This window comes from Cercospora kikuchii, assembly GCF_019650295.1.
Source record: "Cercospora kikuchii DNA, contig_00002, whole genome shotgun sequence".
Classification (NCBI taxonomy): domain Eukaryota; kingdom Fungi; phylum Ascomycota; class Dothideomycetes; order Mycosphaerellales; family Mycosphaerellaceae; genus Cercospora; species Cercospora kikuchii.
Window position 1 is genome coordinate 4,061,903 of NW_025408583.1, and position 15,609 is coordinate 4,077,511.

General features: G+C 53.3%; 6 protein-coding genes across 7 annotated transcripts; 2 read left to right on the top strand and 4 right to left on the bottom strand.

Moving 5' to 3' along the window:
- Positions 1-213: 213 nt before the first annotated feature.
- Positions 214-1,537, bottom strand: CKM354_000381500 (uncharacterized protein; the record flags this gene model as incomplete). 2 transcript variants are annotated; one of them, XM_044799031.1, is made up of 3 exons in its annotated part: positions 214-1,107; positions 1,160-1,257; positions 1,315-1,537. In XM_044799031.1, 3 exons carry the CDS (start codon positions 1,535-1,537, stop codon positions 214-216), a joined length of 1,215 nt encoding a protein of 404 aa, XP_044654966.1. The 2 variants fall into 2 exon arrangements, with proteins under 2 accessions (XP_044654966.1, XP_044654967.1); XM_044799032.1 differs by having other exon boundaries at positions 214-1,116.
- Positions 1,538-2,500: 963 nt separating this feature from the next.
- Positions 2,501-3,130, bottom strand: CKM354_000381600 (uncharacterized protein; the record flags this gene model as incomplete). Its single annotated transcript, XM_044799033.1, has 3 exons — positions 2,501-2,675; positions 2,727-2,959; positions 3,014-3,130. 3 exons carry the CDS (start codon positions 3,128-3,130, stop codon positions 2,501-2,503), a joined length of 525 nt encoding a protein of 174 aa, XP_044654968.1.
- A 1,602-nt stretch (positions 3,131-4,732) lies between these two features.
- On the top strand, positions 4,733-6,446 carry CKM354_000381700 (uncharacterized protein; the record flags this gene model as incomplete). The annotated part of the gene is made up of 2 exons (XM_044799034.1): positions 4,733-5,209; positions 5,262-6,446. 2 exons carry the CDS (start codon positions 4,733-4,735, stop codon positions 6,444-6,446), a joined length of 1,662 nt encoding a protein of 553 aa, XP_044654969.1.
- An 800-nt stretch (positions 6,447-7,246) lies between these two features.
- CKM354_000381800 (uncharacterized protein) lies at positions 7,247-8,512 on the top strand (the record flags this gene model as incomplete). Its single annotated transcript, XM_044799035.1, has 1 exon — positions 7,247-8,512. One exon carries the CDS (start codon positions 7,247-7,249, stop codon positions 8,510-8,512), a length of 1,266 nt encoding a protein of 421 aa, XP_044654970.1.
- A 1,217-nt stretch (positions 8,513-9,729) lies between these two features.
- Positions 9,730-11,107, bottom strand: CKM354_000381900 (uncharacterized protein; the record flags this gene model as incomplete). The annotated part of the gene is made up of 3 exons (XM_044799036.1): positions 9,730-9,903; positions 9,966-10,293; positions 10,359-11,107. 3 exons carry the CDS (start codon positions 11,105-11,107, stop codon positions 9,730-9,732), a joined length of 1,251 nt encoding a protein of 416 aa, XP_044654971.1.
- Positions 11,108-12,197: 1,090 nt separating this feature from the next.
- On the bottom strand, positions 12,198-14,588 carry CKM354_000382000 (uncharacterized protein; the record flags this gene model as incomplete). Its single annotated transcript, XM_044799037.1, has 2 exons — positions 12,198-12,767; positions 12,819-14,588. 2 exons carry the CDS (start codon positions 14,586-14,588, stop codon positions 12,198-12,200), a joined length of 2,340 nt encoding a protein of 779 aa, XP_044654972.1.
- Between the last annotated feature and the right edge of the window lie 1,021 nt (positions 14,589-15,609).

The window sequence follows — 15,609 nt, forward strand, 5'->3', positions numbered from 1 at the left end:
TGAAGCCAATTCCTCCAACACGACAACGACTTCATCATTGCTGTAGACTTTGCAAAGTATCGGGCATCATCCATCACTGTGTAAAAACAGCATTACATTTATAGCAAGAGTTTCGTGTGACAGACATGCCAAAACGTCTGGATCATTAGCACCACCACCACCACAGACATGCAGGTCAGGATGAATAATTTAGATTTATTTCTATCGTATCTCTCAAGGATACCACCACGCATCAGCATGCTTCAACTCATGCAATCCACTAAGATGCCTCCTCTGGGGCCGATCCGTCAGAGGATCAACCAAATCCTGCGCCACAGTCTCCGCCAAAGTCTCAAAATGCGGCCCTTTATCATGGTACGCCACACTCCTCTTCCTCAAAACAGCAGAAGGCTGATCATCATCCTCGACATCTTCTGTCTGGCTCAATTTCCCCTCCTTCGTCTCCTCCGCAAGCTGCGAAACCCGGATGGCCTGATCAAGTCTCACTCTCAGCCTGCGCTCCGCGCTGGCAATCCTCCCTGCATCACGGGCGCTCAAACCACCAGCAGCATCCAGTGAGCTCGTAAGCTCGGAGCGCTCGGCGAGTTCAGGCAGCCTTCCATCAGTCAGGGCATCGAGAGCGGCTTTTCGTGCCATTAATTTGTATTCTTGTTCTGGCTCGGCGTTGTTGTTACTGTCACTGCGGACTTCGGGATGTACGCGAGCTTTGCAAAATCCTACTGAGATGTCTTCGCAGTCGGCGAGTTTTTTTACGTCGACTTCCATGAGTGAGTCGCGTACGATGGTTTCTAGGCGTTTGGCGATTTTGGCGACGTCGTCTAGTGTTGCGGGGGTGGTTTTGGGTTCGTCACTTTCTGCTTGGGTGAGACTATCGAGCCTTCGGGGTTCGAGTCTTCGTGGTTCTAGCCTTCGCGGCTCAATCGCTCGTGGTTCAATCGTTCGTGGTTCAATTTGTGATTCTGCCGCTTGTCGCGGCGACCTGGTATATGCAAGTGTCGCACTCGGTCTTTCGAGGTGTGCCACTCTTGAGTATCTTCGGGTAAGGTATGTCTTTGGTAGTTCGGCACTGACGCAGTTCAGGCCATTAATTGTTGCTTCGCCGGTCTGCTGCAAGGACTATTAGACGATGGCGACAAGCAGATTCCCGAACAAGGCTTACTTGTGTGGCGAAACTCGATTTGCAGCATACTGGGATGCTGGATAGCCCAGTTGGGCATTCATGATGTGGAGAAGGTGCGAAGCTCTCAATAGGATTGCCTGGGAACACCAACATCAGCATGGTTGCGACACACTTTCTGCTTCAGGTTGACTCACGAGTTCTTCGCACCATCTGTGTAGCGACAAGACAGTCTTCCACTCCACCATTGGAGCGTACATCAGCAGGACAACATAGCCCCACATTCTGAGTCCTGGGGCAAGTGAACGTCGGATCATTCAGCTCTGGAAAGACGATCGGACTGGCGTGTGATAAGGAGACTAGAGAGAGTGTTGCTGAAAGAGCAGATAAGAGGTGCATCGTGCGCACGAAACTGGACATGGTCGGCCGAAACATTAACGAGTAGATGAAATTATGCAAAAGAAAGACAAAGACATAAAGCGTTGAGCATGAAACAAAAGACTGTGATGGGTAGTGAGGGAAAGCATCAGCAACTGAGCAGTATTTGCATGCTTCATATACAAATGCTGCTGTTTTGGGCGGCAATAGGCATTTTGGCAAAGCTTGGTTATGCCGTTGACAACGATGATGAGGAGAGTCGGTGTGCCGTATATGTAACAGCTTCTAACGTCGAAGAGGGCATGGTGGAAGTGGCTAAGCGTTATGCAAACCAGACGCGAAGCTCTCCTCCAGAGGCTGGGAAATGACCTAGAGCTCACGAAAGTAGCTTTTGCAGGTTTGTCGGGCGTTAGAGGCGTGGGTCTGGAGCGGTGATGAACGAGACGGAGGCCTATCACAGCATTGAGGGTCATCTCGGACGTTGGCACGCGTGCTTCCGGTCCTTCAAACGGCAAACACGCCAACAGTGAGTCAAGTTCACGAGGTTGAACGGCGAGCACATGTTGCAACTGTGTGGAGAAAACTGTCGAAGGTGTGATATGTCTTTCTGAAGTTCGCATTCTGTCGTGACGCGCAGCTAGAATACAGCAGCTGGATAGAGATGCATGTGCACCTGGCTCAAACTCCTTTCATTTCACCACCTCAGCCAACTCGAGCACTTCCACGGCATCCCGAGCCGTTACGGCGCATCATCCAGTTCCAGTCGGCTTGAGAAGCCGTTGACTCCGGTTCTCAGGAGTCGTTTCCAGATTCCGGATGTACCGGCGATCGACATCCGTACCAGATGACATTCGACAGGGTCGTGCTCTTGTGAGCTCCGAAACCCAACCTCAGTTGCATTCATTGCATTCGCACTACTGATCACCCTCTCCGCCATGGTATAATCGCTCTTGTCAGAAGAATCCTTTCGCTCAATCGAGTAGACAAGCTTCGCTCCACGTATGTTCAGGTTGATCCCTGCCGGCTTGATTCACCAGCGTGCTTTGAGCGGTCGCGCTGGAAGGCAGCCTCGAGCATGTTGTTACGTGCTTGTAGCTTGTCGTTCTGTGCTCTGAGGGCCAACACTCTTGCTTGTAGCTCAGCGATCTTTCCACGCTGTCTATCGCGATATGCTCTTTGGCTGTGTTGACTGTTAGCATTGCACAGTACCGTCAGGCTCGGACGAGCTTACGATGCTCGGTTTTGCTCTCGTCTTCGCATACGCTTGTTTGCGCCTGCTCCAGTGGCCACGATACCCGCTTGCGCTGTTTCGGATGCTGTGTCGTCGAAAGCAGACATGGGTGTGCTGATTTGCGAAATGTCGAGAAAGTCTTCGTGGTAGAGATTTGGGTCCAGCGTGGTATGTGGTTCGGGCGATGATGACCCAGACTGCTCGGAAGGGACGTAGTTGGTCGTCTCATACGTCTAAACACCTTTCTCAGCACCTATGTCAACGAACAAGAGACGGGCAGATCCTACCCATTGCCAGAAGGGTTGCATTGTGCCTTGTACCTGAGTATTGTGGTACTCTGCGAGAAGGTCGTTCGGCATCTCGGCTGACCACTCGCCATACATCACGTTGGGGTGACTTGTCATGGCGAAGTAATTCCGCGCTTTGTCGGTACTTGGTGATGGTATCGAGGCTGTGCTGAGCCTATGGTGTTTGTGTTACTGTCGTCTGTGGAAGATGACTGTGACTGACAGGGTAGAGATCTACAGTAATATAGGTACGAGCTGAAAGGTAGGCTGATGTTCCCCTCTGTATTGCGAGTGCGAAAGCGCCTCGTGGCTTAATGAGCCAAGTCTTGATAGCGAGCTCGAGATAGCAGTGAAACAGCCCTGTGGCAGAGGGTACTTGCCCTGTACGGTATACAGTCTGGACAAGTGAAGAGGATAGGATGCTCCCAGGACCGTCAGCGTTGCAGCAACTCGGAAACACCGCCAGCTCACCATTGCGACGGCGTGCCGTAAAGAACATTCTACTGCAGTCGTGCTGAAGCCAATTGGCACAGGCGGTGCGAAGCAGTGCTGCCAAGCAGCATATGCTCGTTGCTAACCTCGTGGAAGCGTTGTATGGTTGCTTGGCGTCCAAGCCATCGGATGTAGGCGATGTTTCTCTCATGAGAGGGCTTCAGCAGTAACTTCCGAAAACGGTAGGCGCCACAAGTGCTAGCATCACGTGAAGCAACATTGGCCCAGAAGCATGTTGGCCGAAGGATTGAGCCCTGTTGGTAGTCACTGGGAACAAGCCTCCACAAGCCAGAGGCACGAATGGCGCTGAAGACGTGCTGGGCCACGATGCTGGGGCTTGCGACTTACTGCACCCGCCCGTCGCTTGCTCCGAGCACGCGGTACAGCAAGATGCGTCTGAAGCCAATGAGCTCCCGCCAATATGGCGTGCGTCTGGAAAGCGTCCATCGTGGCAGGCTCGTGCTGAACGTCGCACGTGGTTTTTCGCACGGCTGGAGTGAGACGTTGTCGCTGTGGGCTGATGGATGGCCGTGCTGGGCAACGCTACGATGGCGGGCCATCCCATATAGTCTAGACTCCAGGAAAGAGGCCTCGTTCGCGCAGGGCTGAGTTCGACCCGCCCCTCGTGGCAGGCAGTGCTATGCTGTGCTGTTCTTAGTCTTCATGCTCTGCGGTCGTCATCAGGGTTGCGCTTGCTGATTGAGTCAGGCTGGCCGGGCTATGCTGTGCGGCCTGCGGAGTTGACTGCAACGCTGCTGGCTGCAACACGCTCTGGTCGACACGTCGACGGGACAAGATGCAGCACGTGTCGGGATGCCGTGGCTGCATTGTTGTTTGGTGGAGCGGGGACAAGATTCGAGGAAGCGAGCCCAGGCCCAGACCCAGACAGAGACAGACAGACCGCAAGCGAATCGCCTGAGGCATCAACCACGGACTCGTCTCGGCTAAACTGGTTCTAACGTTAGCGAGGCACACTTGATCGCATGGGCTGCCTTGTCCTTTGATCTACGAATCTTCTTCCATCTCACGACGATTATGGATCATCACCGCGAACTATTCGCTTCCGGTGGCATGTCCCACTTTATTGGGGGCTGCCGTATGCGGCTGAACGCAGTGTCGATCAGGCAGGGACCTCAGGCGATCCGCTGGTGGCACGAGGAGCAGTTGCGCTTCTCTGCCTGCGTGAACCCGTCCGAGCCAACGAGGTAGCCAACTCGGGCCACCATCATGGGCGACTCAACCCCAGAAGCTTCCGCTGTCCAGTACGAAGACATCAAAGACCCGAAGCTCGATGAGCTTGTGCGAAAAGTCCTCGAGGAATTCCACACTCCCGGACTGTCAATCGCGATTCTTCGTGATGGCAAAGTCAAGGCGAAAGGATATGGCTTTGCTGATCTCGAGGAGAAGACTCCAGCTGAGCCAGAGACACTGTTCTGCTGTGCATCTACAACAAAATCCTTCACTTCTGCTGTAGCGGGAGGTCTCGTAGAATCTCCGGATCATCCGATCACCTGGCAAACACCACTCGCCGAGCTCATACGAGATGACTTTGTGCTTGATCAAAGGTCTGCTGGTGGTCAATGGGCGACGAGCCATGTGACCCTAGAGGACGCTCTCTCGCACCGCACGGGTTTACCAAGACATGACAAGACCTGGATCAATGGAACCTGGTCAGATCGTGAGGTCGTGCGATCTCTACGTTTTGTGCGCAATGCAGTTTCCGTCTCTCGAGCAATTACTGACCCGTTATCACTAGCTACCAATGCATCATGAACTCAGAGAGAAGTGGGAATACAGTAATGTGCCTTACACGGCCGTAGCACATGCTGTCGAAACAGTAACTGGAGTTCCTTTCGGAACGTTGCTTCGCGACCACATTTTTCACCCACTGGGCATGCTCAATACCACGTATAGTTTGGCTGACGCACTGAGGCTATTTGAGAAGAACGAAAGAGCTCGTCTAGCTAGAGCCCATCTGTGGAATGAAGCAAGCAACGAGTACGAGCGCGTTTCCTGGGACGATGTTCCACCTGAGCACGGCTCTGGTGGGATCATCTCTAATGTCCTCGACTACACCCGTTGGATGCAGCACCTCATGACGACGCCTCAGGACCACAACCATGTTCTGAGCAAGAAAGTGGTGGCCGAGCTACGCAAACCGAGAATGCTGGTCGAAAAGAAGCCGCAACGACCTTGGATCGGACCAGAAGCATATTGCCTCGGATTGTATTCGCAAGTCTATCGTGGGCGTGAGATTCTGTCTCACACCGGTGCTATTGCCGGATACATGGCGAACATGCTCATGGTTCCTCCAACAGCAGCGGAGATCGAACAAGGGGAATCGGGATGGGCCGTAATGCTCTTGCAGAACTCCTACAGTATGGCGTACGACATAATCGTTCAACACCTCTTAGACGATTACCTCCAGACTCCAGAAGCCGAGCGTTTCGACACGGCGAAGTACATGCAGCAGGCTCAGAAGGACAAAGAAGCAGAACTGAGGGAAGACGCTGTTCTCAAGAAGCTGTTCGGTGACAAAGCTTTGTCGTCCCACATCCCGCCCTCGCTACCCGTACAGAGGTTTGAAGGCGTGTACCAGCATCCCGCCTATCACGCGTACCGGCTTTCCATGTCGAAACCGGCTCGTGGTTGCATTGAAACTGAAGATACGATGGGGCAACAAAGCAACCAAGAAGAAGCCGGCGTGCCGCTCTACCTCACCCCTGCAGGCAAAGCCTACCTTGATGTTACAGCAACGCTTCATCACGTCTCTGGTGACTACTGGTGGGCACTTCAATGTATGGGACCGAGCACCTGGATAACAGATGAAGCACTGAAAGTTCATTTCGTGGTTGGCGCAGATGGAGAAGTCAAAGGCATGCGATTTCAGGCCGAACCATCGATGCCAGACGAACTGGCTTTCTTTTTAAAGGTCGAGTAAGCTCCTAGCTCTCCATGTGAGCCACATGTAACACTGCAGGTACTTCAGTACCTGACCCAGCCGAACCCTGTGAGCTCACTACTTGTGCTTTGTGACAATGACGATGGGAGGTGCTAGAATATGGAGTCACGCGATGACTCCATCTCCTGATACATTGGCTGAACTTCGATTGGCCGGAGAATTGCGGCCGCTAATGGATGTTCTCAATCTGCCACCTACGCTCGTCACTCTTCTTTCACCGACTTGCTTCCTTTCTTCACACTTGAACATCGATGCACCCTGCTACACCTGGTTTGTCCAATGCGTCAGGTACACATGCTCGCATGGAAAACAGTATGAAGCGATGACCACCACGAGTGCTCATGCGATCCGTGATGCCCAGCTGTGATACTCAGCAATTGTCCTCGACATCAGCTAGTTTGAGCGCAACATCAATTGGCACGCTTGCCTGTGATGTCCTAGAGAGTGCCCATCAAAGCCACGAGGCTGTCGCGAACTGCCTGCCATTCATGATACTGCCGCGCAAGTCTCTCCCCCGTACCTGAAAAGGATCAGCGTAAGCACGGAGAAATCGGCAGCATCGTCTGAACCTTGCCATATTTCAGGCGTCCAAGGCGTACCACGTTCTTTCATACATAAGATCTTGCGTAACCTCATTGACGGGCCAGATGATCTACAGGCACTGCATTCCACCTCCGCAACCTCACTTACGTGGTCATCCGCATGAACCGAAATAACGCGTAACAGCAAGACAGGCCACGAAGCTTCACCGCAATCAAGAGATATAGACCAATCTCGACATGGGCCTAAGTATCCTAATCGTAGGAGGAGGCCTAGGCGGCCTTGCCGCAGCCGCCTACCTTCGACGAAACCACAACGTGACAATCCTAGAACGAAACCATCTCGACTTCACCAAAAACGACTACGGCATAAGCGTCATCGCAAATGCCTACAATTTACTCCAAAAAGCCGGAATCGATGACTCCAAACTTGATATGGCAGTCATGACAAGAGTCTGGATCCGCAACTACAAGAACCAAGAGATTTTCACCGAAGACTTCGACACGCGGCAAACATTCGGAGCACCCAGCGTTCTGACCAAACGGAGTCATCTGCATAAGGAACTACATCGACTTGCTACGAGCCCAGACCTCACTGGCAAACCCGCTCAAGTGATCGAAGGCGTTCGAGTTGTAGAAGTGGACACCTCGAATGGCACGGTACACAGTGCTGACGGAAATGCATACACAGCCGACTTCATCATCGGCGCCGATGGGATAAATTCAGTCGTACGAAGTGCCGTCGTCTCCAAATCAGGAGAAAGCAAGCTCGAAGCAGAAGCCAGAAATCACGATCTGCTTGCATACATGGCACAAGTCCCCATCTCAGCAGTCGAAGCCACGCCCGAACTCGCATACTTCGCTGCTTCCGGACACTTTGGACTGACGAGCTGGTCATCACCAAACGGACGAAGTGACAAGCGGAGAATGCTAGCTTACCACATCAACTCACGGGAAGTGCAGTTTGTGGGATATGCTAGAGAAGAAGAATTCGCTGCGCAATTCGAGGAAAAAAAGACGACAATTATCAAAGGTGTTCCAGCCACGAGAGTTCAAGCGGCGTTTTCGGACTATCCCCCAGCAGTGACGAAGATCTTCTCCCATCATCACTCCGGCGATGGAACTGTCGAAGCCTGGCGAATTCGTGACATTGATCCGCAGGATACATGGCATCGGGGCCGAGCTTTGCTTATTGGTGATGCGGCCCACGCTGTCACGCCACATGCTGGGCAAGGTTGCAACAGTGCGTTCGAAGACGCGGAAGCGCTGGGTTTCTTGCTCAAGGATGCTGAGACGTTCGAAGATGTCGAAGCAATAATACCGAAGTTCTTGCAGATTAGGAAGGCGCGCGCTCAGGATATTGCGTGGTCGTCGAGGCATATGGGTGGTTTGCTGTCACCAAAAGACCAAGCAGCGGCGGGTGAGTTTGATCAGGTTGAATTTGGGAAGAGGAACTATGGATACAGAGGTGCCGAGGATGCGTTGAAAGCTGCTGCTGCCAGTTAGTCGATGACATCGCCATGAATAGAAACTCAGCTTACCTTCAACGATTATGCTCGATTAGAGCCTGCTCCACCAAGGAATATATTCCAGGCTCTACAGCTGAATTTCGCCTACTGATAGGCGCCAGAAAGTGAAATCAAGGAAGCTGAGCTCTTCCACGCTGCAATACTCTATGCACTCCCCATCAGGGCGAAGACAGCCCTCGATGCCGACACACCTGCCCTGGTAGATTCTCATTCTTAGAGCTCGTTCATGGTCGAATCACTGGACCTTTCAAGAGGAGACCCGTTCGAGGTCGGATCACAGGACCTTTCCAGAGGCTTGAAAATGGTAGCTGATGGAACATGCCCAAAATGGCATCCTGACGCTGACTCTCAGTGCACAGACATGTCGCCGTTAGCTTCGAAAATGCCTATCGAACATCAGTAAGCTATCCATCCATCTAGAAAACTCGGAGAACTCACGACCAGGAGCGGTGGTGAAATCCTGGCCACATTTGCAATCGCTGAGATCGTCATCAGGTAAGGAATTTTTGTCATTCTAGTTTTGTTGAGATTTTGGTCTGGAAGTAGCTCTGCTCGAATGTAATTCTTCAAGACTCTGAAATCATTTTCTGCTGCTGTGAGTGACTGCCTTATTGGAAGCGTGGAGTGGGTCTACCAGACTGCGCGATGAATCAGCGTGCAAATAATTGATCTTACTTCCCGCTGCGCCTTGCAGACCAAACTTCTTGAAATCTCAGGACTCGTGACTGAAGAGGAAGTTGTCATTGTGTTGGACAAATTCTGCAATGGCAACTACACGAAAGCGCTTGCTGTGCATCTGCAAGCTGTTATTGCCATCGCTCATTCATTTCGAGTTTGGTCTGTGCGGATCATCGTCATGTTGAAGACAAGTGAAAAAGGTTTGGCAGGACTCCGCCTCGATGACACGAAGTCCGTATCGAATTCCCGTCCTGTGAGCCGCGTGCTCTTTTATGAGATTCTTGCTCTCGTTCCCTCCTGCAAAGACCCAAGACCGATTGCAGGATAAGGAATTCCCGCGCTATACAGTTCGCACACTTTCCATCCAAAGCCAGCCGGCGCCCGCCTATCCCGCTAAGTCCCCAAAAATGGTTCATGCGCAATACCAAGTTCTTTGCGGCATTGTGGTTGAACATCTGCCGACCTCTTGTATGTCCAAGGTTCTCCAGATTGAACATTACAAATTATTACTTCCTTTCAAGACGATTGCCACTTCTTTTCTCGAACGTACTGTTCCCTTCCAGCCTTTTTGCGCTCGCCGGTGACTTCTTCTTTCCATGACCAGTACTCTTTGAAGCGGCCTTCTGCGTATTTGACATAATCAAAGTCGATTTGACTGATGTCTGCTTGGATCAGTGCCCAGATGCCCCACTGTAGAAGTATGACTGTCAGTAAAACGTTCGAGCGGCCTCCGAAAAGGTAGTAGAACTTACATAGAATCCAGGCAGACCGCGGAATAAGTCGACCTGCACCATAAGAGTATCGATGTCTTTTTGAAAGTCAATCTCAATCGTCGCATCGCCTTCGGGAATCGAGTGGTATCGGTATGAAGCAACATAGTGCTGAATGAACTCGCGCCTCTGGGATTTGTTCGGAACGCAGGCATGGTCGCAGTCGTAACCTGCCCACTCTGCGAAGTGGTTCGCGATATCGAATGCGGCGGGACCGGGAGTCGCGTATTCGTAGTCGATGAAGCTGACTGGCTTCTCTTTGGCGTCGGAGTGAACATCGACAATCACGTTGCCGCAAAGTAGATCGTGGCTACGAGACATGTGTTAGTATATGGCTGTTCAGAAAATTGTGAGATATCCCTGGGCGAGGCCTACTGTGCGAACACGAATTCTCGACCATCAAAACTGGTATTGCCGAGCTTTGGCTCTAGCCATTGAAGTTCTGTCTCAATCATTTTTATGCGCTCTTTCTCCTCTTCGGTGCTTTTGGGCAAGACGTCGATCCATTGGCGCATGGTCGCCCACGTGTTGGGGAATGGGCGTGTGCTGTTGCCATTGACAGGCGCAAGGTGCTCTTGGGCTTCGGGCTCGCGATCGAGAATGGGCGTAGAAGTGATAGCGCCAATGGGCAGAGAATGCCATTGACCAAGCATTTTGGCTACTTGACGCGAGATCTCTGGCTTTGCGAGGTCCAGGTGCGAGCAGACATGACCAGGGATGAATGCATACATCAGACCATTGTCAAAGCGTGCGAGCAAAGGAGGCGCGAGGCCGAGATTTGCCAGGAGGTTATGTGCTCGAAGCTCTCTTTCACGGTCTATGATAACATCTGTGCCCTCGCCATATGCTCGCATCAATATGGCGTTCCGGTCAATCTCAAGCTCCGTCATGCCTGGCCGCCGCTTGATTGCCTTCATGAGCGTGTTTGTGATGCCGTCTGTGAAGCGCACGAATTCCACTGGCCCCTCCTCGGTCTTCCATTTCGGGTCATATTGCTCGATGAGTGCCAGGGCACTCTTCTCTGGCGCGGAACTGTCGAAGTGGAAGGAGATGTGTCGGAGGGCGAGCGGCGAGTCGACGCGGTCAGGTCGGGAGGGTGTCGAAACGGCGTGAGGCGAAGACATTGTCTGTGGTGTGAGCGGTAGCACAATATCTCATTATTCTAAGGAGATGGCATAAGGAGAGTCGCGGTCGACGAGGGGGATCTGTCGGCCGGTGATCACGCCAATTTCGGTTGAAGTGTTCAGTGCGTGCGTCGTGGGAGAGGAAAATGTTCACCTGCAGGCTTCCGGCAATCACTTATAGCAGCAATGCGCAGCGGCGTCGTAGTGTGCCTTCTCGGCAGCTGCCACTGACCATCAGCGTGTGCCTGACGGGCCCTTGGTAGCTTGACGTGCCATCATGCAGCCGCCGAGCGGGGCTCCTGAATACCGCCAGGGTCGTCTGGCATGTGAAGAATAGCCGGACGCCCGCCTCAGGCGCAAATGGCGCGGTGGATATGTTGTCGGGGCACTTTCATTTTCCAAGTGGCCTCCTCTGGCTTCGCATCGACTCACTCTTCGATAGAGCAACTGCGTCTTGCTGTTCGAATTGAGCTTCTCTGTTGGCAAACGACGCTACCGCGGCCCAGCAGAAGCCTGTGGGAGACGTGGACGTGGCTGCAGTGGCGCAGAAAAGTGGTGGACAGGTCGCGGTGCTTTTCTGGTTCGGCCGCCAAGCGACCCGCTCCTCAGATCAACTGTCTGCCCATTGAACATATGCAGGGGCTCGCTTCAAGGAGATTTACGACGCTCGTTCGTACGGATGCCCAGTCAAAATTCCTGATCCGTGGGCGCATTGATAGAGAAATCCACTACGCTCCTACTTCAGGTCCCAATAGGAAAGAAAGTGGCCGCGACTTTCTTGCTGCACGATGCAGCTGTGGACCCCTGCGAGACGCCCATGATCGTCGTGGCGCCCTTGGCTTTTGCGTTCGATGGCTTTCGCCGGCGTGCGCGCTGAGCGAAGCACGGCAGGTGGTCTCGTGAGCGGCCAGGAGTATGGATAATTGTTGCCGCATAGGATCAAAAATGTCGCAGGAGATCACTGCGCTGCTGAGCATGTCATTTGTCGTTCATCGATCATGTCCATCGCATGTCAGAACAGTTGCGATGCGGCTCTAAGTCTACAAGTCTGCTAGTTGTACAACTCCGCTGCCCACTCTCAGCCGAATGCTCACGACGCACTAGGGGTACCACTTGCTGCTGCTGCCGCCTTTTCTGCCAGGAGACTTTGCCGCTGACCGTAGCCCTGACTGAGGTAACTGCCAACACCAGCGGCCCCAGGATAGTTGCCACCACTTCCGCCGTGCCCTTCAGCTGCCAGTCTCCTCTCTCGGTACTTGCGTCCATTAATAATGTTCTGCAATCGTTTTCTCTCCCTGGGCTCTGTGATCTTGGTCCAGTCGAGATCTTCTCCTGGTTCTGCATAATTGATGATATCTGCCATAGTGCTTGCACTGATCTGTCCCTGACCACCGGTCGAGGCGCCCGTGTAGAGGTGAGAATTGGGGTTGATGCTATCATCGCGAGGGCGGGCGGGCGTTTGCGCAGGCGTTGACACCGGGAAAGAGGCGACATCAGACTGCAATTGAGACATATGCCGTTGAGGTTGCGCTGGCTGCGCATATTGTGGAATGTGAGCTTCGCGGGAGCCTTGATTCTTCTCGTGTGCGAATAGTCGGGCGTTCCAGGGTGGCAAGCGCTTGTCCCGTTCGTAGAGCAAGCCGCAATTATTGCACAGCGTCTGCGTACACGTTAGAAAAGCATCAATCTCAGCAGCTGGGAGCAAACTTACTCTTGCACCAGCAGGTCCATCGCGAACACCCCAAATCGCTGAGCCCCACACACAGCAGTGCGAACAATGCCAATACTGACGCTCGCCTTCGGTGAGCTGATAGGAGGTGCCTCCAAACCCTGCGGCTTCAGGAGTCTCGCGACCAACCGGAGACAGACTCCTAAACCGTCTCTTCTGTTTCGATCTTGCGCCTCTACCCATTCGCTCCTCATCGCCGCCGACTGTAGCTTGTGACGCGCCGAGACCACCGGAAAAGTAGTCGTTGAGCCCACTGCTCTGTGTCTGGTACGTGAGAGTCGTTGTAAATCGAGCTGTCTCTCGTCGCTGCCGCCGGATCTGCCTTTCTCGATCGCCCTCACGTTTTTCAATCTCGTCTTTGCTGAGCACTTCGATCTTCGGTTCCCAATCAGCGCCAAGTCCGTCCTCGTCCACTCTCCAGCCTGCGCCGACCCCGAGCGAAGTGATGCCAGTGCCATGAAACTCGCACACTTCATTCTCTAGCACCCCCCAGCCGTCCACACCACTTCCTACCACACCAGCAAGAGTGCCGTTGTTGTCCACCATGTCCTTCTTTAGACGCAGACTGGCCTCGTAGATAGCATGTGCCATCGTTGGAACCCATTCGCTCGGAAGTCCTATATCAGCACATGTTTGACGAGCAAAGATCTCAGGAAATCCAGGTGGGTGTAGCAGTGACCACTCGAACTTGTCAGTGTACAGCCTGTTTTGGACGTTGATGGAGAGCGTTATGATGCAGCGATGCGAGTCCGCAGGGTTAATAGCTGACGACGTCAATGAGTCGCGTGCGACAGGTGTCGCTGTCACTGCCACTGCAGGAGTCGAGCTGCCGTTTTCGTTGGGTGTAGCGGCGTCCGATGACGGCTCGATGCCGTTCATATGAGGTAGGTCAAGATTTCTGTTGATGGGCGTGCCAATTTGTAGCGGCGTGGAAGAGTCTTCGCGAGACGGACCAGGTCGTATTGACGGGGTGGGAGCATTTGTGGTGGTGGCCGGTCCGTTTCCTGCATCGGGCTGGAACAGTGGGTGAAGCGCAGTCGGCGCGTGCTCTTCCAGCTGCATACGGATTTGGGTAGCAATTTCGTTGATCATGTGCTGTTTGCGCATTACAGGAAAGTCCAGCTCGTCTACCAAAGTCTTGGCAAACATGTCGGGGGTGATCAGAGCTTCGTGCAGATTCCACAAAAATGTGTCCTTGAGCCTATATGGCGGCGTCGGCTCCGGTGCCTTGTATGCGGGAAGATTCTCATCGATCCCAAAATCCTTCGCATTGTTAGGCGTAGGTAACGCGGCCTCGGGCCTGAAAGGCGCAATATCCAGATCGATCTTGATTGGTATCAACGTCGTCGGTAGTGCAGACTGAACATGCATTTGCCTCTCAGTCAGGGTCCGCTTAGGTTTCCCCATCCAGTCTCTCCAAATGCCCTGCACGTCTACTGGCGCGTGAATCTCCTTGCCCAGCTCCTTGACCTTCTCGACCATGGGATCAGGCACATTGCGTTGCTGCGCGGTGCGCAAGCCCGTTGCGCGCCGCGAAGGGCCATCTGAGTCCTCTATACTATCATCCTCGAAATCGTCGGCGTAGTTGATAACGGTCGTGCCTCGTTTCGTTGTTCGTGCTGGCGGAAGGATGGTTTGTGGCACCACAGGCGTCAAAAGGGAATTCCCATATGTGCGTATTCGTGGAGCGTAACTCGAGACAAACGCCTGTGGTGCGTTCACACGCGTCGAGTTGACCGCTGCGGTGGCCATCTTCTCTGCTCGCGATCGTGGAGCGTTGCGGGTTTCTCAGTCGCGAAGAAGCTGGCGGCGCAACGCGTTGGAAGATTATGGCGACATGGACATCATCGAATTCGCATCAGCCCGGCGATCACGATAGGTTCGTTCTGGGTGCGGTAGTACGTTGGTTGTGATGTTGATGGTGGATGTTGGACATGCAAGGGACCAACGTGTGTTGCTTGTCCAGCGCGCTTTCTGCGAGACGTGTGGAGTTGTTCTCGGCAGACGGCCGAGAGCCCTACTTATCTGCTGACTAAGTCGCACGTCTACATCACTCACCCTTCGATCTCACTTCGCATTTCACAGCATACACATCCAGAAGCACCCTGCATCCTGCCTCGGTCGATTCATCGCATATCGAACGCTATCAGCACATACGGCTGGCATGATTCACCACGGCATGACGGCAATCGAGCGGGCGACTCCGAAGCGAGGTCTTCACTGCAGCAAGGCGGCGCGTACCTCGCGTTTCAGGTCGGGCGTCTTGTCTGCAACCGCACGACGAGAGCGCCTGGCTGCTCGGCACCTCATGCCGACAAACACATCTGGAACAACGCCCACGGGACTTTGAGCGCGGCACAATGCGCATTCTCTTCAAATCTTTGTGCTTCTGTCTAATCGCAGGTCTCGTCTCATGTTTGAATCCCTGGCGCACCTCCATACCGGCACAAAGCTTGGGAAATGCTTAGTGTTCGTGAAACATCGAATTGCGTCGAGCACTGCACACTCTTTGCCAATGAGCGCTTCGAGTCTCAAGAGACGCCCGTCACTTTCCTGCAGGACCCACCTGGAACGCGTGAATGCGACCATTGTGCGGCCAATCCTTTGTCCACGGTCGACAACGAGAAGCCATTCATTGTGTTACAGACACAATACATTGTGAATGAAAGGCCCTCCGACGCCTTCGTCTTCATCTTTTAAGTTCTACAGACCACTCTCCTTCTCTTCCCTTTCCCTCATTCAAACTCGAATCAACTCACAACTCGTCTGCACA